The 13,676-nt window shown below is 48.1% G+C and overlaps 3 protein-coding genes across 3 annotated transcripts; all 3 read right to left on the bottom strand.

Moving 5' to 3' along the window:
* Positions 1-30: 30 nt before the first annotated feature.
* Positions 31-1,504, bottom strand: LOC113978082 (feather beta keratin-like). The gene is made up of 2 exons (XM_027704780.1): positions 1,275-1,504; positions 31-402 (listed from the first exon to the last, which is right to left on the bottom strand). The coding sequence occupies exon 2, from the start codon at positions 380-382 to the stop codon at positions 50-52; it is 333 nt and encodes a 110-aa protein (XP_027560581.1). The 5' UTR covers positions 383-402; positions 1,275-1,504; the 3' UTR covers positions 31-49.
* Positions 1,505-5,297: 3,793 nt separating this feature from the next.
* On the bottom strand, positions 5,298-5,683 carry LOC113978083 (feather beta keratin-like). Its single transcript, XM_027704781.1, has one exon. The coding sequence runs from the start codon at positions 5,678-5,680 to the stop codon at positions 5,330-5,332; it is 351 nt and encodes a 116-aa protein (XP_027560582.1). The 5' UTR covers positions 5,681-5,683; the 3' UTR covers positions 5,298-5,329.
* Positions 5,684-9,869: 4,186 nt separating this feature from the next.
* Positions 9,870-10,771, bottom strand: LOC113978104 (feather keratin 4-like). Its single transcript, XM_027704803.1, has 2 exons — positions 10,512-10,771; positions 9,870-9,942 (listed from the first exon to the last, which is right to left on the bottom strand). The coding sequence occupies exons 1-2, from the start codon at positions 10,769-10,771 to the stop codon at positions 9,870-9,872; spliced, it is 333 nt and encodes a 110-aa protein (XP_027560604.1).
* Positions 10,772-13,676: the final 2,905 nt, after the last annotated feature.

The following is a 13,676-nucleotide window of genomic DNA, read 5'->3' as shown; positions in this document are numbered from 1 at the left end:
GAGGCCTCCAGGGCCGTCCCGAGGCCTCCAGGGCCGTCCCGAGGCCTGCTCAGGGCCCGCAGCGGTTGGAGCGGCGATAGGACCTCCCGTACAGGCCGCCCAGCCCCGAATATCCAAGGCTGCCCAGCCCCGAGGAGCCCCCGTTGGAGATGGGGACCCCCCCGGCGCTCAGGGCGTCCCCCACGGCGGCCGAGGCCGAGGATCCCACGGCCGTGTTCTGGGGGAAGGAGCTCAGGATGGGCCCGGGCAGGGTCACCACCACGGGCGAGGGCTGGATGACGTACGTGGAGTCCTGGCACTGCCTCACACAGGGCTCGTTGCAGCTGTTGGCCAGCGGGGTGGGCCCGCAGGAGTTGGGGGCACACAGGTCGTAGCAGGACATGGCCGGGGGTGTCACCGGGGCTGCAGCACAGCAAGGGAAGGGAACACGAGTTGGGATTAGAGCCGTGGAATTAAGCTGCTGACGTGAGGGAGAGTGAAAGAGAATGGAATAATGGGTTAGTCTGGGCTTGAAAGGAGGCTTCAACCGAGGCCAAACTCCTGCACGGGACAGAGAACAGCTCGAGGGGCAGCTCTGCCTCCCCTGAGCAGCCTTTGGCAGCTCATTCCCACCACACTCCTCCAGGATCCTCCAGCAAGTGGGGGACAAGGCTTGTGATCTGTCAGAAAAGGGAGGGGAAAACTCTGCCCCAAAATAGAGAGAAATATTCAGATTTCCTCAGCGAGCAAAAGTGAGGAGCACAAACTGCCCTGCGAGGGTGGGGAGGCCCTGGCACGGGGTGCCCAGGAGACATTCCAAACCCTCCTGGACACCCGTGTCACCTGCTCTGGGTGACCCTGCCCTGGCACAGGGTGCCCAGGAGACATTCCAGACCCACCTGGACACCCGTGTCACCTGCTCTGGGTGACCCTGCCCTGGACTGGAGGGTCTCCAGAGGCCCCTTCCAATCCCTTCCTATCCTGAGAGCCAGGACAGAATCTCTGCACAGATTCACCACATCCACTTCCAACTGCTGAGCAAAAAACAGGCAGAGATCTGAACGCTTTGGAACTGAACTATTTGGTGACACAAATGAAAAACGAGGCTGAAGTCCTGCATCCAACAACCTCCACCTTCACAGAACAACGACCTTCTCCTGGAAAAAAAAGCTGCTTGATGGTTCCCCCACACACAGAGCACAAACCTTAAACTGCTACAAAGAGGGTGTAAAAATAAAATACAATGAAGGCAACAATTCAGGACTTTAAAAAATAGGAAACAAATCAAGACTTACCCTTTCCACCGAGGAGAATAAAGCAGAAGTGGATGAAGCTCCTCTGACTGTGCTGCCTTTTATACTCTGGCCCAGAGAGCCTGAGGATCTAAGGCATAATTTGTGCCATTAGCAGCCAATTACCAAAGACTTCTCAGATGCAAAATACTCCTGGCTGGTGATTTACTTTTTCCTCACTGTTTGGGTTTCCTGCCTCGGTTTAATTTCCTCCCTGTAATGTTTGCATTCCACTCGAGAGGTTTCTTTTATCTTCTGATCTTGGGAGCCCAGTTCATTCCTGCTCAGATGAACTGATTCATCTGAGCTACTGAAGAAATTATTTTGCATCCCAAGGACCGATGACACAGATGAATAAATCTGCTAGGAAAGATGGATGGGAACTTCCCCCTTCCCTCTTCATGGGGAGCACTTTTTGACACGTTTCACTCTGAAAAGACCAGAAATTCCTATTTCTGCTCCAGAATTGGACTGTGGCTTTGCCAAATTCCTCTCAAACAGCCAGAGAGCCACATGGATATAGGAAATAAAATTGTTACACAAAGCACTTAGAGCTGATTAGACTTCACCAGCCTCAAAGGTACTGGGAAATAGATTATTTGAGGGAACATATTTTATTTTCTTGACTCAGGAGACAGGATGAAAGAGTATCAGCATCTGATCTACTCATTTAATATTAAACTACTTCACTTCCACGAAGGAATTTGAGACACAGCTCTTCAATTTGGGAACTGAGTGTCCAAGTCCTTCATCTGTGAGTTTGCAGTTTAACTTTCTTCCTACATCAAACCCCAGGAAAACAATCCAGGTCAGATGGGGGATGCCTGCGAATTTTAGGCTGGTCAGAGACACTCCGAGTCTTGCACAGGCTCAGCTTTGGGGTCATTAAAGACGCCAAACAGTTTTACATTTGCCATTAAATTATTACTTTCCCCTACTGGGCCTTGCACTATTATGCAAAGTTGTTCCTTAAATCGTTAGCAGTCACTTACAGAAGTTTGCAATGTTCTTTTTCCCTCTTTGAAAGCGAATTCTGTCGCTTTCCCTTTGCATGTCTCAGAGAGCATCGCAAGGTGCAACGACTCCATTTCCTTTTCAAAGGCAATTTCGAGATTAAAAAGTAATTGCAGGGAATGCCCAAGCAGACTCGAGGGCAGGGATCAGCATTCCAAGCTCTCCTCATGTTTAAATCACCGAGGCAGAGACATGCAAAGCAACCCCTGAACTGGGAATATCTTCCTGAACATCTCCTGGGAAATAAGTGCTGGTTGTGCACTTTTGAAGAACAAAAGTCTTCCAAGTTCCCAAACCCTTTGCATCGACCGCTCAGACATGCAAATGGGGAGTTATCAGCCAGTGGGCAGGTGTGGGACACTCTTTGAACATGACCAGCTTTGAAATGGGTGACCAAGATCACTCAGGAATGTCACAAACTTCCCCAGAAACTCGAGTCCCTCCATTTTACACTTGAGATACAAAGCAGTGTTTGCACAAAGTCACCGACTCATCAAAAGGGACAGAGATGATAAAAGGAGTCATAAGTCCACTTCTGAAGGTGGTTGTGTGTCCAGCTAGTCTGGCTGGCTCAGTCCTCTCATCCCAGGAGCTGGAAGCTTTGGGATATCGCTCATTGGAATATTACAGAGGTCAGTGATCCCAAATCTCATGGTCACTTATCAGGGGTGGAATCACACACTCAGGACTCCAGTTAAAGCTCCTGCTGTGACAGCAAGTGGTGCTCCCAAATGTGTGACCAAAGCGCCAAAGAGCAGACAAAATTCCTAAGCAAATTGGATTTTGACTCCTGGCCGTTTTGGAAGGTGGAGTCAGCAGAATGGAGTCAGGAATATTCAGTGGATGCAAAGCAGAGAGATGAAAGGGGCCCCGTGGATCGTGGTTTCCCTCCATGGCCAGGAGAAGTCCAGGCAATCAACACAAACTGTAAACAACCCAATTTCACTCCTGGGAGCCCAAATGCAAATCAGAGCCACAATTCAGGCAGGGGCTGGTTGGTGAATGTGCAGGGCTGGCTCAGATCCCCCCGGCAGCCTGAGGAGGCTGTAAAAGCCTCTTCCCTCCTCCCTGTGCAGGCAGCAGACACTGCACTTCTGCCTCCAGAGTCTGGTGGGTTGTAATTAGATCGCATTTTTTATGTGATTATAATTTGCAATTCTATCCCTCTGCAGAATTTGGGATGGAAACACCTTTGCACTGACAGGAGCAGAAAATACTTCAGAGTCCTGCAAAAACAGCTCCTGTCACTTCTTCTCTATGGGACCAACTTTTTCCAGCTCTTTGAGAGAAACTGTTCCCTGGGAGAGTGGGGAGGTCTGGGACAGGAGTGAAGGGGGAAAATGGTGCTTGAGGATTGTCTTTGCTTTTCATTTTGAGGTGAGCTGCAAATCAGACCCTTCTGACACAATTTCTGAATGAAACATCCCAGCTTTGGGAGGGATTTGCATTCACAGGGGTTACCTCTGGAAAGAGGTTTGGTTCCATTGATGAGAATTGCAAGAGCAGAAAAATGCACTTGGTCATGAGAAATATCCACCTGAATGCATTAAAGACACTTTCACTGCAGTGCCTTAGTCAGAACCCTTTGCAGCCATTGACGTCTTTGGAATTCATCACCTTTGATCAAGCAATAACTTCAGTTGAGATGGCAAAAAATATATTACACATTTAATTCAGACCAACCTTGTGCTGTATTAGGACATCAAACTTTCCATTTGCTTCTGTTGTTTATTAAGAAAACCTGCTCCTTAAAATTATTAATTCTTTCATGGTCTTCCTTCACCTCCTTTAATTTAGTCCCACTAATGAGTGCAGTCAATGCAACTTCATCAACAGCTTTCCCTGGCTTTAATTACAGCTCAGCATCAGTCTGGACAGACACAGACAAAGACTCCAAGCAAGACATTTCACAGAGCTCAGGCTGGAGTTGTTTGGGCTGACAGGATGGTGACTCATCCAGAGCCTTCAGGTGAAGCTTTTCCAAACCTTCTTCCTTCAGGGACCAAAGCTCCCAGTCTCCAAACCTTTATTCCAGCACAATCAAGCTGGAACAAAGCAATGCCTGATAAAGCTCAGCTTTGCCAGACACAGCAAATAGGAGACAGTTTATAAAGACACACTGAAAAAGGGTTAGAACTCAAAAATCTTCCAGATTCCTTTAATCTCTTTCTCCCAGATGTGCTTCCCAGGCCAGCAAATTCTCAAGGCCAATTCCCTTGTGAGAACACCACACATCCCTCTCCTCTTCCCCTCCCAGACTTACCAGGGTCTGAGCTCAGCTGCCAAAAGGTGCTGCACCCACCAAAACACTCGGGCTGAACTCAGTGGTTCCCAGCCCTCCCACCACCCTTCCCCTGACCAAACCCTGCTTCTCTTCCTCCTTTTAAAGGGATCTTCCCAAGCATCTCATCTTCATAAATCACCTGTTTATGTCTCAACCCATTGCAGGTGAAGGCCAACTCTTTGATAAGGGGTCTCAGGCTTGATTTAAAATGTACAGACAAAAGAAAAATCATTTTCCACGACTGAAATCTGACTCCTTGTCTTTTGACAATGGGCATGAAGGGCTGGAGAAGAAAGAAGGACAGACAGACTCGGAGTAGGATGCAGCACAAATTTAATGAGGCTGAGGAATGGAATATAAAGGTAAGGAACACATTTCTATGGTCCAGTGAGGACAGAACCCACTCATCCCTCTCACAGTGACACACTCAGCAACCTGAAATCTTCCTTCTTCACTGGTTAAGTGAACTGCACTAATTCAGCCATGCAGGACAATTCCTAACAATTCCGTGTTTTCCCTGTTATCAAACACAAACACAAAAGCAGGACAAGACATTTGATCAGAAATACCAAGTAAAGCACAACAAAAGACAAGCAAAGGCCCGGTTGGAGGGAGGTGCAAAGCTCCCACAGCTCCCACAGCTCCGGCGGATCAGGTGAGGTCGTGGGTGTCCAACATCACGTCTGCAAACCGTGGCCGGGAGCTCAGGCCGGTGGCAGGTCGTGCTTCAGAATTCCTGGTGATTTCTTTCATGAGAACATTAACAGGGCCCGTAGAAGCCCCCTCGGAAGGTGCTGGAGCGCCGGGAGGGCCGGTTGTAGCCACCACCCAGCCCGGGGTAGCCAAAGCCCCCCAACCCCAGGGAGCCCCCGTTGGAGATGGGGACCCCCCCGGCGCTCAGGGCGCTGCCCACAGCGGCCGAGGCCGAGGAGCCCACGGTGGTGTTCTGGGGGAAGGAGCTCAGGATGGGCCCGGGCAGGGTCACCACCACGGGCGAGGGCTGGATGAGCACGGTGGAGTCCTGGCACTGCCTCACACAGGGCTCGGTGCAGCTGTTGGCCAGCGGGGTGGGCCCGCAGGAGTTGGGGGCACACAGGTCATAGCAGGACATGGCCGGGGGTGCAGGGACCTGAAACACAGGAGCAGAGGTGAGCTGTGCTGCTGAAACACAGAACAGAGGTGAACTGTGCTGCTGAAACACAGAACAGAGGTGAGTTGTGCTGCTGAAACACAGGAGCAGAGATGAGTTGTGCTGCTGAAACACAGGAGCAGGGGTGAGCTGTGCTGCTGAAACACAGAGTTGTGCTGCTGAAACACAGCAGCAGGGGTGAGCTGTGCTGCTTCTGCACCAGCTCGGGTCGGTGACCAGAACAGGGGCTGCCCAGGGATCCCTCCAGGAGCTGAGTGAGGAGGGGTTGGAGGAGGAACCCAAGTTCTTAATGGGCACCATAACACAGGAAAGAGATGAAGCCCTTACAGAGCATCCAAACAGAGGGCAAAGAGATGGGGAAGGGCCTTGGTTTGAAGCTGTAGGAGGGCACTGAGGGCACTGGGTGTGTTCAGCTGGAGCAGAGGAGACTGAGGGGAGACCTCACTGCAGTTCCAATGCCTGGGCAGGGGCAGAGGAGGGGTAGGGACTGAGCTCTGCTGTGGGTGAGCAGGGACAGCAGCCAGGGAATGGCTGGAGCTGTGCCAGGGTCAGGGTGGATCTCAGGCAAAGGTTCTTCCCCCAGAGGCTGGTTGGGCACTGCCCAGGCTCCCCAGGGCAGTGGGCACAGCCCCAAGGCTGCCAGAGCTCCAGGAGGGTTTGGATGATCCTCTGGGGCACAGGGTGGGACTCTTGGGGATGATCCTCTGCAGGGCTGAGGGTTGGACTGGATGATCTTTGTGGGTCCCTTCCAGCTCAGCACATTCTGGGATTCTGTTCTGCTGAGCTTCTGTCCCTGCCTGAACCCTCCACACTTGGTCTGTGTGGAACTTGGTCACACCACCCTGAACACACCCAAGAACTCACTGCAGATATTTCATGTGCACCTGCAGGACCAGAAAACTTGTTTGGATCCCAAAGTTGATAAATAGCCCTAAATGGTGAACGTGGCTCGTTGGCATATTAATGATTATTATGACTCACCACCAACATATGAAACAGGAAAATGTACTTTTTTGTATCAAAACCCCTTCCTCCCTCAGAGAAAAAAAAGCTGAATTTGCCACAAAGTGAGTGAGGAAAAGCTACAAAACCATCAAGGCAATAGTTTGTTGTATAAAGAGAGAATAAATGGCTTCAGACTTACCTTGTTCACAGCAAAGAAGGCAAGAGAAATGTCTGGCAGAGCCTGGAGTTGCTCAGGCTTTTATACCGAGCCTTAAGTTGCCCAACAACTTGGGCCACTCTTTGTGCATGAAGTGATTTATGAGCCACTACTGATTACATGTTTTTTTGCCTCAGTATTTGTGTTTATTACTCCTTCACTTCCTTATCTTGTGGCATGTATATCTGACCACAAGATTGTTTCATCTTGGAATATTCTGGGCCAGCCTAATTCCTGGGAACAGTGGAATGATTAATTCAGAAGGATTTGTTCTGCCTTCAAAACCCTCTGGGATCTGCTTGGGGTCATTAGAGGAGATTAAGCATCATTTGCATGATGCAGTCCCTGGTCCCCTCCTCTGCCAGGTAAATCCCGGGGAAAACGTGAATTGCTGCTTTTGGGAGTGAATCCATGAGTTTTGGGCCAGTCCTTCCTTGGACACCTCCAGGGGTGGGGACTCCCCCACCTCCCTGGGCAGCCAAGGCCTCACCACCCTTTCCAGCAAGAAATTCCTCCTTTTAAGGAAAGGAAAAGAGAGACAATTTTACAGATAAATTGCCAAGAACACACACAATTTTCACCCAAAAACCTTTCCTGGGTCTCTAATCCTGGGCCTGATCTCTTTGGAGTTCTTCATGGAAAAAAATCCACTTTTATTCTCATCTCAGAGCTCAAATATCAGCAGCTGTGTTTAGGTTGAATCAATGGGTTGCTTTGCTTGGTGAGATTTGTTCTCCAGGAGGAGTTTTGCAGCAGGCAAAGCTTTGCCAAACCCAGCTGTGGAGGCAGAAGTCCCATCCAAGAATCCTCCCTTTTCTAGAGAGTTTCTCCACCCCTGGAGGTGTCCAGGGAAGGACTGGATGTGGCACTGAGTGCTCTGGGCTGGGGGATGACGTGGGGATGGGGCACAGGGTGGATTTGACGATCTTGGGGGCCTTTTCCAACCTAAATAATCCTTATTTTATTGCAACACCCATTTCCCCAGCAGTGTCTGGCTCTGATGTGTCAAAGACCAGTGGATCCAGTTGGAGAATTGTCAAAAGTCTATAAAAGTGTCACTTGGAGCTGATTTTTCTGTGACTTTCCAGCAGCACAAGGAAATAGAGCCTCTTCTCCAGGGGGGACTTGCAGGATAAATGGTGAAGGGGAAACATCCCCGAGCAGTTCCAGACCCAGGGATCAATCCTGGGGATTCTCTCTCCTTCAACCACTGAGACATGTAAATGAGCCCCAAATTAGGGCTGTCTTTGGGAAGGTCCCCTGGGAACAGAAACTCGTTTGGCTTGGTCAGAGGCTCCTGAGAACTTCAAAGTTTATCAGAAGCTTTATTAAAGAGCCAGAATGCAAAGTGTGACATTAAGTGCAAATTTAAGATCCGTGCCCCACATTTGAATTCCCATATCTCTTGTTTAATAACATGTCATTAGGATTTGGGAGTGCAGGGCAGTAATTGGGCTGTAAAATTTATGTTATTGTTTCTGGCTGCAGGAATTACAGCTGTTTTATTTTATTTTAAATTCAACGTGAAAAGCTCAAGGTTTGGTTTAAACTATCTCATATTTCAAGGGGATTCACAAAGAAACTTCCCTGGCTGTTTTTAGCTTCCCCAGCCCTGTCCATTCCTCAGTACTTCTCCATATTCTGAGGGATTAGCAGCCTGTTTCAAAAATAATTTCCTCCCTAGCAGCTATTTGAGGAATTAATTTGCATAACAGCATCCACAGTTTATTTTCACCAATTTTTTTTTATTCTTCTTTCACCCAAGGTTTGCTTGGGAAACACAAAACACCTTTAAAATCTGACTGTGAGTTTAAGAAAAAAAATCCAGCAACAACATTTTCAGAGATTTCCTCAGCCTTCCTTAAAAGTGATTACAATAAACATTGTCCCGACTCCAGCCACTGCATTGTACACTCAGAATGGCTTTAATGGCCTCAGCTTTGAGATCAATTAAAGTGAGTGAATTAGAAGTTCACAGACTTTTATCATCAAGGACAGGCCTGTATATTCAGATTATAATTAAACCTTCTTGCATAATGTGAGAACATCCTCCTGAGACACCTGAGAGTGACTAAACTTCTGAAAAAAAAACCCAAAAGATTCTTCATCAAAACTGAAGTGGGGTTTTACTCACAGTAATCCCTGGGGGAAGTCTCCAGGCACAAAATGACCCCAAAATCCCTGTATGGAGGAGCGTCCCTGGCAGGAGTGTCGCCTGCAATTGTTCTGAATTGTAATTAATTAGCTCGTTACAGAGAATTAGGTGTGATCTGAGAGGGTTCCTGGTGCAGGCAGAGCCCGTGATTTGCTCTTCCCCACTCTTGCTGCTCAAATAACTCCCCCCAGGGCGAAGTTGTTCCAGCCCAGGCAGAGGTGGAACCTCCTCAAGGTGCCTGAAAGGAGCTCAGCTCATTGCTAATGTCATTCAAATGCTGCTGTAAAGAACTGTAAAATCACTCAAGTTTGAGGTTTGGGTTGGCACCTTAGTTTGTAATTTCCCTTTTTGTCCAAAATAAATGCAGCTCACTCCTGGATGAACACCTGGAGTGTTCCTGCGAAGAACCAGGAGTGGTGTGGTCACTGTGCTGGAATTCTGCTGGGAACAGAACTAGAAAACAGCACCAAAAATTCATTTCTGCTCGAGGGAAGAAGTTATTTAGTCACCAGAACCTCTGCAAAACAACACACCCAAATCGGGCGGGTTTTCTTTATTTCTCAAACGCGTTTGAGGGATTTTTTTTTTTCAAATGCAGATTTTAATTATGTTTCAAATTGGGAGAGTGCAATTAGTGCTGGGTGTGAGATCCACCTCGCTGGGAGAGCAATGTCTTGGTGCCACCGAGGCTGAGGAATGTGGGATTTATTCCATCCCCTCGGAGCAGGGCTGTGCCTGCAATAATCGGGATAAACCCTTTGCACAGGTCATTTCTTCCTGCCAGGTGCTGCAGGAGATATCAGCTCACCTGCATTGTGTCCCAGATCCCTGATTTAAGGGAAGGGCCAGATCACCTCCTCGTTTGGAGCTGCAGACCCAGGACTGACACACATCCCCCCAACACCCCTCCAGCCCAGGAGGAAGAGAAAGGATTCCATACTCAGAATAAACTTGGGCAAAAATTCTGCAAAAAGTGAGCTTTTTGCTAAAAGGTTGCAAAGTTTTTCAAATAAACAGCAGGAGACTTGGGTTGTGATGCAACATAACTTTAATGAGGGCAAAAAAAGCAGAATAAAAAAAGCACAAAGTGTAAGCTGACATTTCTAGGATTCAAGACAAGAGCTAATATGGCTTTTCATCCTGGGTTTGTTTTCTCGGTGCTGCCTTGAACTGGGACAAAAAAAGCCCCATTTACAGCAGTAGAAAAAAACGAAATATGTCATCAGAAACACGAAGGATCAAAGAATAAGACAAGCAAAGGCCTGATGTGAGGAGATGCAAAGCTCCCACGGCCTCTAAATTCAGGGGGGGTCGTGGGTGTTCAGCATCACATCTGGAAACCACAGCCAGGAGCTCCGTCGGGTCGTGCTCCAGCATTCCTGGGGGTTGTTCTTCCCTGCTCCTCCCTCCTGCCTCAGCAGGGCTCCCCAAAGCCACCCCTGTAGGTGTTGGGGCGGCGGGAGGGCCGGAGGGACCCCCAGGGCCCCCATCCCGAGGAGGAGACGGGAACCCCCTCGGAGCTGAGGGAGCTGCCCAGGGCGGCCGAGGCCGAGGATCCCACGGCCGTGTTCTGGGGGAAGGAGCTCAGGATGGGCCCGGGCAGGGTCACCACCACGGGCGAGGGCTGGATGACGTATGTGGAGTCCTGGCACTGCCTCACGCAGGGCTCGGTGCAGCTGTTGGCCAGCGGGGTGGGCCCACAGGGACTGGGGCAGCACAGGTCGTAGGAGGACATATTCCTAGGGCAGAAACACAGGAGAGAGAGTGAAACCCTTCAAAACCTGCAGTGAGTCCATAGAAGTCACCCAAGAGGGTAAGAGATGTCCAGGCACCTACAGAGGTGGTCGGGGAGGTCACCACCTGTCACAGCAAAACCTGACATTTTACACTTAATTTTTTACATTTGAGGGGTTGGTCTTATTTTCTGTGAGGCCTCTGAACTGTGGTGTCAGTCATGGAAAGTTTGTCCAAGCCCAACCAGCAAAGGGGTTTCCCAGCCTTTGGTTGCAGAAGCCAACCAGGTTCGTGGCCACCCACTCCCTCAGTGGTCCTAAAAATCCTCTAAAATGGAGCATAAATCTGCTTGTTTTGAGAGATAACATTGCCAGAATCCTCCAAGTCCTATCTCGTCACACTCTGCTCCACAGGTGAATAAAGCCTCTCTTTTTGGTACAAATAAACCTTTGTAATTTCCCTTGGAGGTGAAACAACCAAACCAGCAACATTTATAAAGAACCAAGAACAACCAACAACAAAAAAATAAAATAAAATAAAAGCAGCCATCAAAGTGGCAGTTTAGCATTTAAAAAGGCACCGAGAAGGTTCAGACTTACCTGTTCACCTGGGAGAATAAGGCAAGAGAAGAGGATGGAAGAGGCTTGTGTTCTATAGGCTTTTATACCACGGTCCTGCTGCCTGCAGACCAGAGGTGTTTATTATGCATGAGATTCCTTAATGGTCCGTGTTTTGCATGCGAAACCCCCCAAACCGATCGACTCTTGTTGTTGTTTGTTCCAAAATCTCTGTTGGTATTGTTCTGCTTTTCCCCTCCCGCTGTGACATCCCCACCCCTTTCATCTTCATTCCTGAGCACCCACTTAATTGCTTGGGCGGCCTGTGGTGACTCGTGTGAATTAGGGCAGTAATTATGGACATTTTAGGCTCCATTTTAGTCATTAAGACACCGCTTAAGGGGAGTGTGGGTGATGTTTAGTCCTTGTTCAAGACTTCGCTGCTGGAGGTGAATAATCAGCTCGGAGGTGGCGGACAAACGAGGGCTCAGCTTTGCCACAGGACAAGATGCAGAGCAGATATTCCCCAATTTTGCCCTTCCCACACAAACACGCAGCTGAGAAGAGCAGCACATTTCCATGGGTATTGCAAAGCTGGAAGAAAATTAAAACCAGCGAGAATTGCTGAGCAAGGACAGTAAAACGCGTTCCTGCTTGGGCTGAGCCCGGTTTTATGAACCCAGCCCGTCCAAACACTCATAAACCTGCAATTCTTTACCCAAACACACATTTTAATATCATTTCCATGCCAAAGTCACCATCCTTCCCGCCTGAAATCCCAGGATGTGCAGCAATTATCACGACAAATTAAACACGAATGTGGACACTGAGGACGAACTTCAAATGTTGGGGTTTAGAGGCTCTGTCTGAGCCAAACGACAGCGTCAGGAGAAATTACCCCCAGCACTTCATTCCATTAATCAGGACATGGTTTAGTGACCAGCCCTGGCTGGAATCCAACCTGCTGGAATTACCTGCAGAGATGGAAAATATGCAGAGAGCAGGGATCGGGTGTCTCCTCTCGGCACCTCAGCGAAGATAGGAATTAACTGCGGGTGCACAGAGGCTTTAAACAGAGAAGAACAAAGGACTTCAAAGTTCACTCCACCTTCTAACCAAGGGCTCAAATATGCAAAGTTTTGGGCTCCCCGATGTTGGAGGGACGTGACGAGATCTCAGTGCTCCCATCACCAGGGTAATAATTTAATCTCCAAGGATGTGGGTCAAGATCACTCAAAGGACTTCACAGACGAATTCAGGTAAGCAACTTCAAAATCTTGAATTATTTTATTAAAAGTTTTTTATAATTTATCTAAAAAAAAAAAAGCCAAATATTGATTTTCTATAAAATCTTTAAATCCTCATCCTTTCTCTGCAAGAAAATTCTTCTCTCCTTTTTTATAAAAGCTTTTTCTATGGAAGAAAAAGTCTTTTTCATGCCTTTCCTCAAAATCTCTGCTATCTACAGCCTTTATAGATATTTAAAAAAATTAATTCCTTCTAGTAGGTGAAATCACTCACCCAAAGGATTCAACTCCCTTTCATCTGAGATAACCAAGGAACGCTTCCTTTTCCTCACTCTTCCCTCTGGGCACAGAAACAGTTTGTCTTGGAGGGTAGATAATGTTTAAAAAAAAAAAGGCTCATTACCAGCCTGGAAATGTTTGCATTGATATTCTGCCACTTTGGTAATTGGCACCCAGGGTTCACCCAAAACCTTGGGAGCCTTTGGGTGCTGAACCAGGACACACCAAGGACCAGGGATGGAGTTTCACACTCCCCACACCCAATTAAAGCGCTTTGTGCAACCACCCGGTGCTTCCACGCCAGGCTGGGGAGGCCCCGAATTGCCCCAAGAGCTGACAAATTACTCCATGAATTGAAATTCGTGTCATTATGTTGATTCGGAGTCTGGCTGGTGAGGGAACAAGGCGTTCAAATGATCCTCAGGTCCTGGAGATGAAAGAAGCTTTGAGGAAAGGTTTTCATCTGGTGCCAGGGTGAGACTGGTACATGAACCAGGAGCAATTTAACTGCTGGCAACAATTTAAATACTGGGGACAGTAGTTAAGCTGCTGTCACGTAATTTGTAGAATTTACAATAATTTATATTTTTAATAATTATTTAATAATTAATATAATTATTAGAATGCCCCAAATCTTCGCAACGTGAGAATCTCTTCAATTTTTTCCCCAAACTGACTCTTTGAGCAACTGTTGAAAATCTCATTTGAATCTCAGGTCCTTAATTTCAGCAGAACCAATTTACCTGCAGGGATTTACTGTTTGCAAAGAGCTTGTAGTGACAGGACAACAGGGAATGGCTTCCAAATGGCAGAGAGGAGGCTT

The sequence above is a fragment of the Neopelma chrysocephalum genome, unplaced genomic scaffold (assembly GCF_003984885.1).
Source record: "Neopelma chrysocephalum unplaced genomic scaffold, ASM398488v2 Primary Assembly neopelma1_288, whole genome shotgun sequence".
Taxonomy (NCBI): domain Eukaryota; kingdom Metazoa; phylum Chordata; class Aves; order Passeriformes; family Pipridae; genus Neopelma; species Neopelma chrysocephalum.
Note: the sequence above shows the minus strand (reverse complement) of the source record. Positions and strands in the feature narration are given on the sequence as shown.

Bases quoted from the DNA above. Each gene is read 5' to 3' on its own strand.
- LOC113978082 (XM_027704780.1), bottom strand. From the start codon at position 382: ATGTCCTGCTACGACCTGTGTGCCCCCAACTCCTGCGGGCCCACCCCG.
- LOC113978104 (XM_027704803.1), bottom strand. From the start codon at position 10,771: ATGTCCTCCTACGACCTGTGCTGCCCCAGTCCCTGTGGGCCCACCCCG. The intron at 9,943-10,511 runs GTCCCTCCGGCC...CCTGGGCTGGAG, and splicing joins TCGGGATGGGGGCCCTGGGG to GGGTGTTGGGGGGATGTGTG.
- LOC113978083 (XM_027704781.1), bottom strand. From the start codon at position 5,680: ATGTCCTGCTATGACCTGTGTGCCCCCAACTCCTGCGGGCCCACCCCG.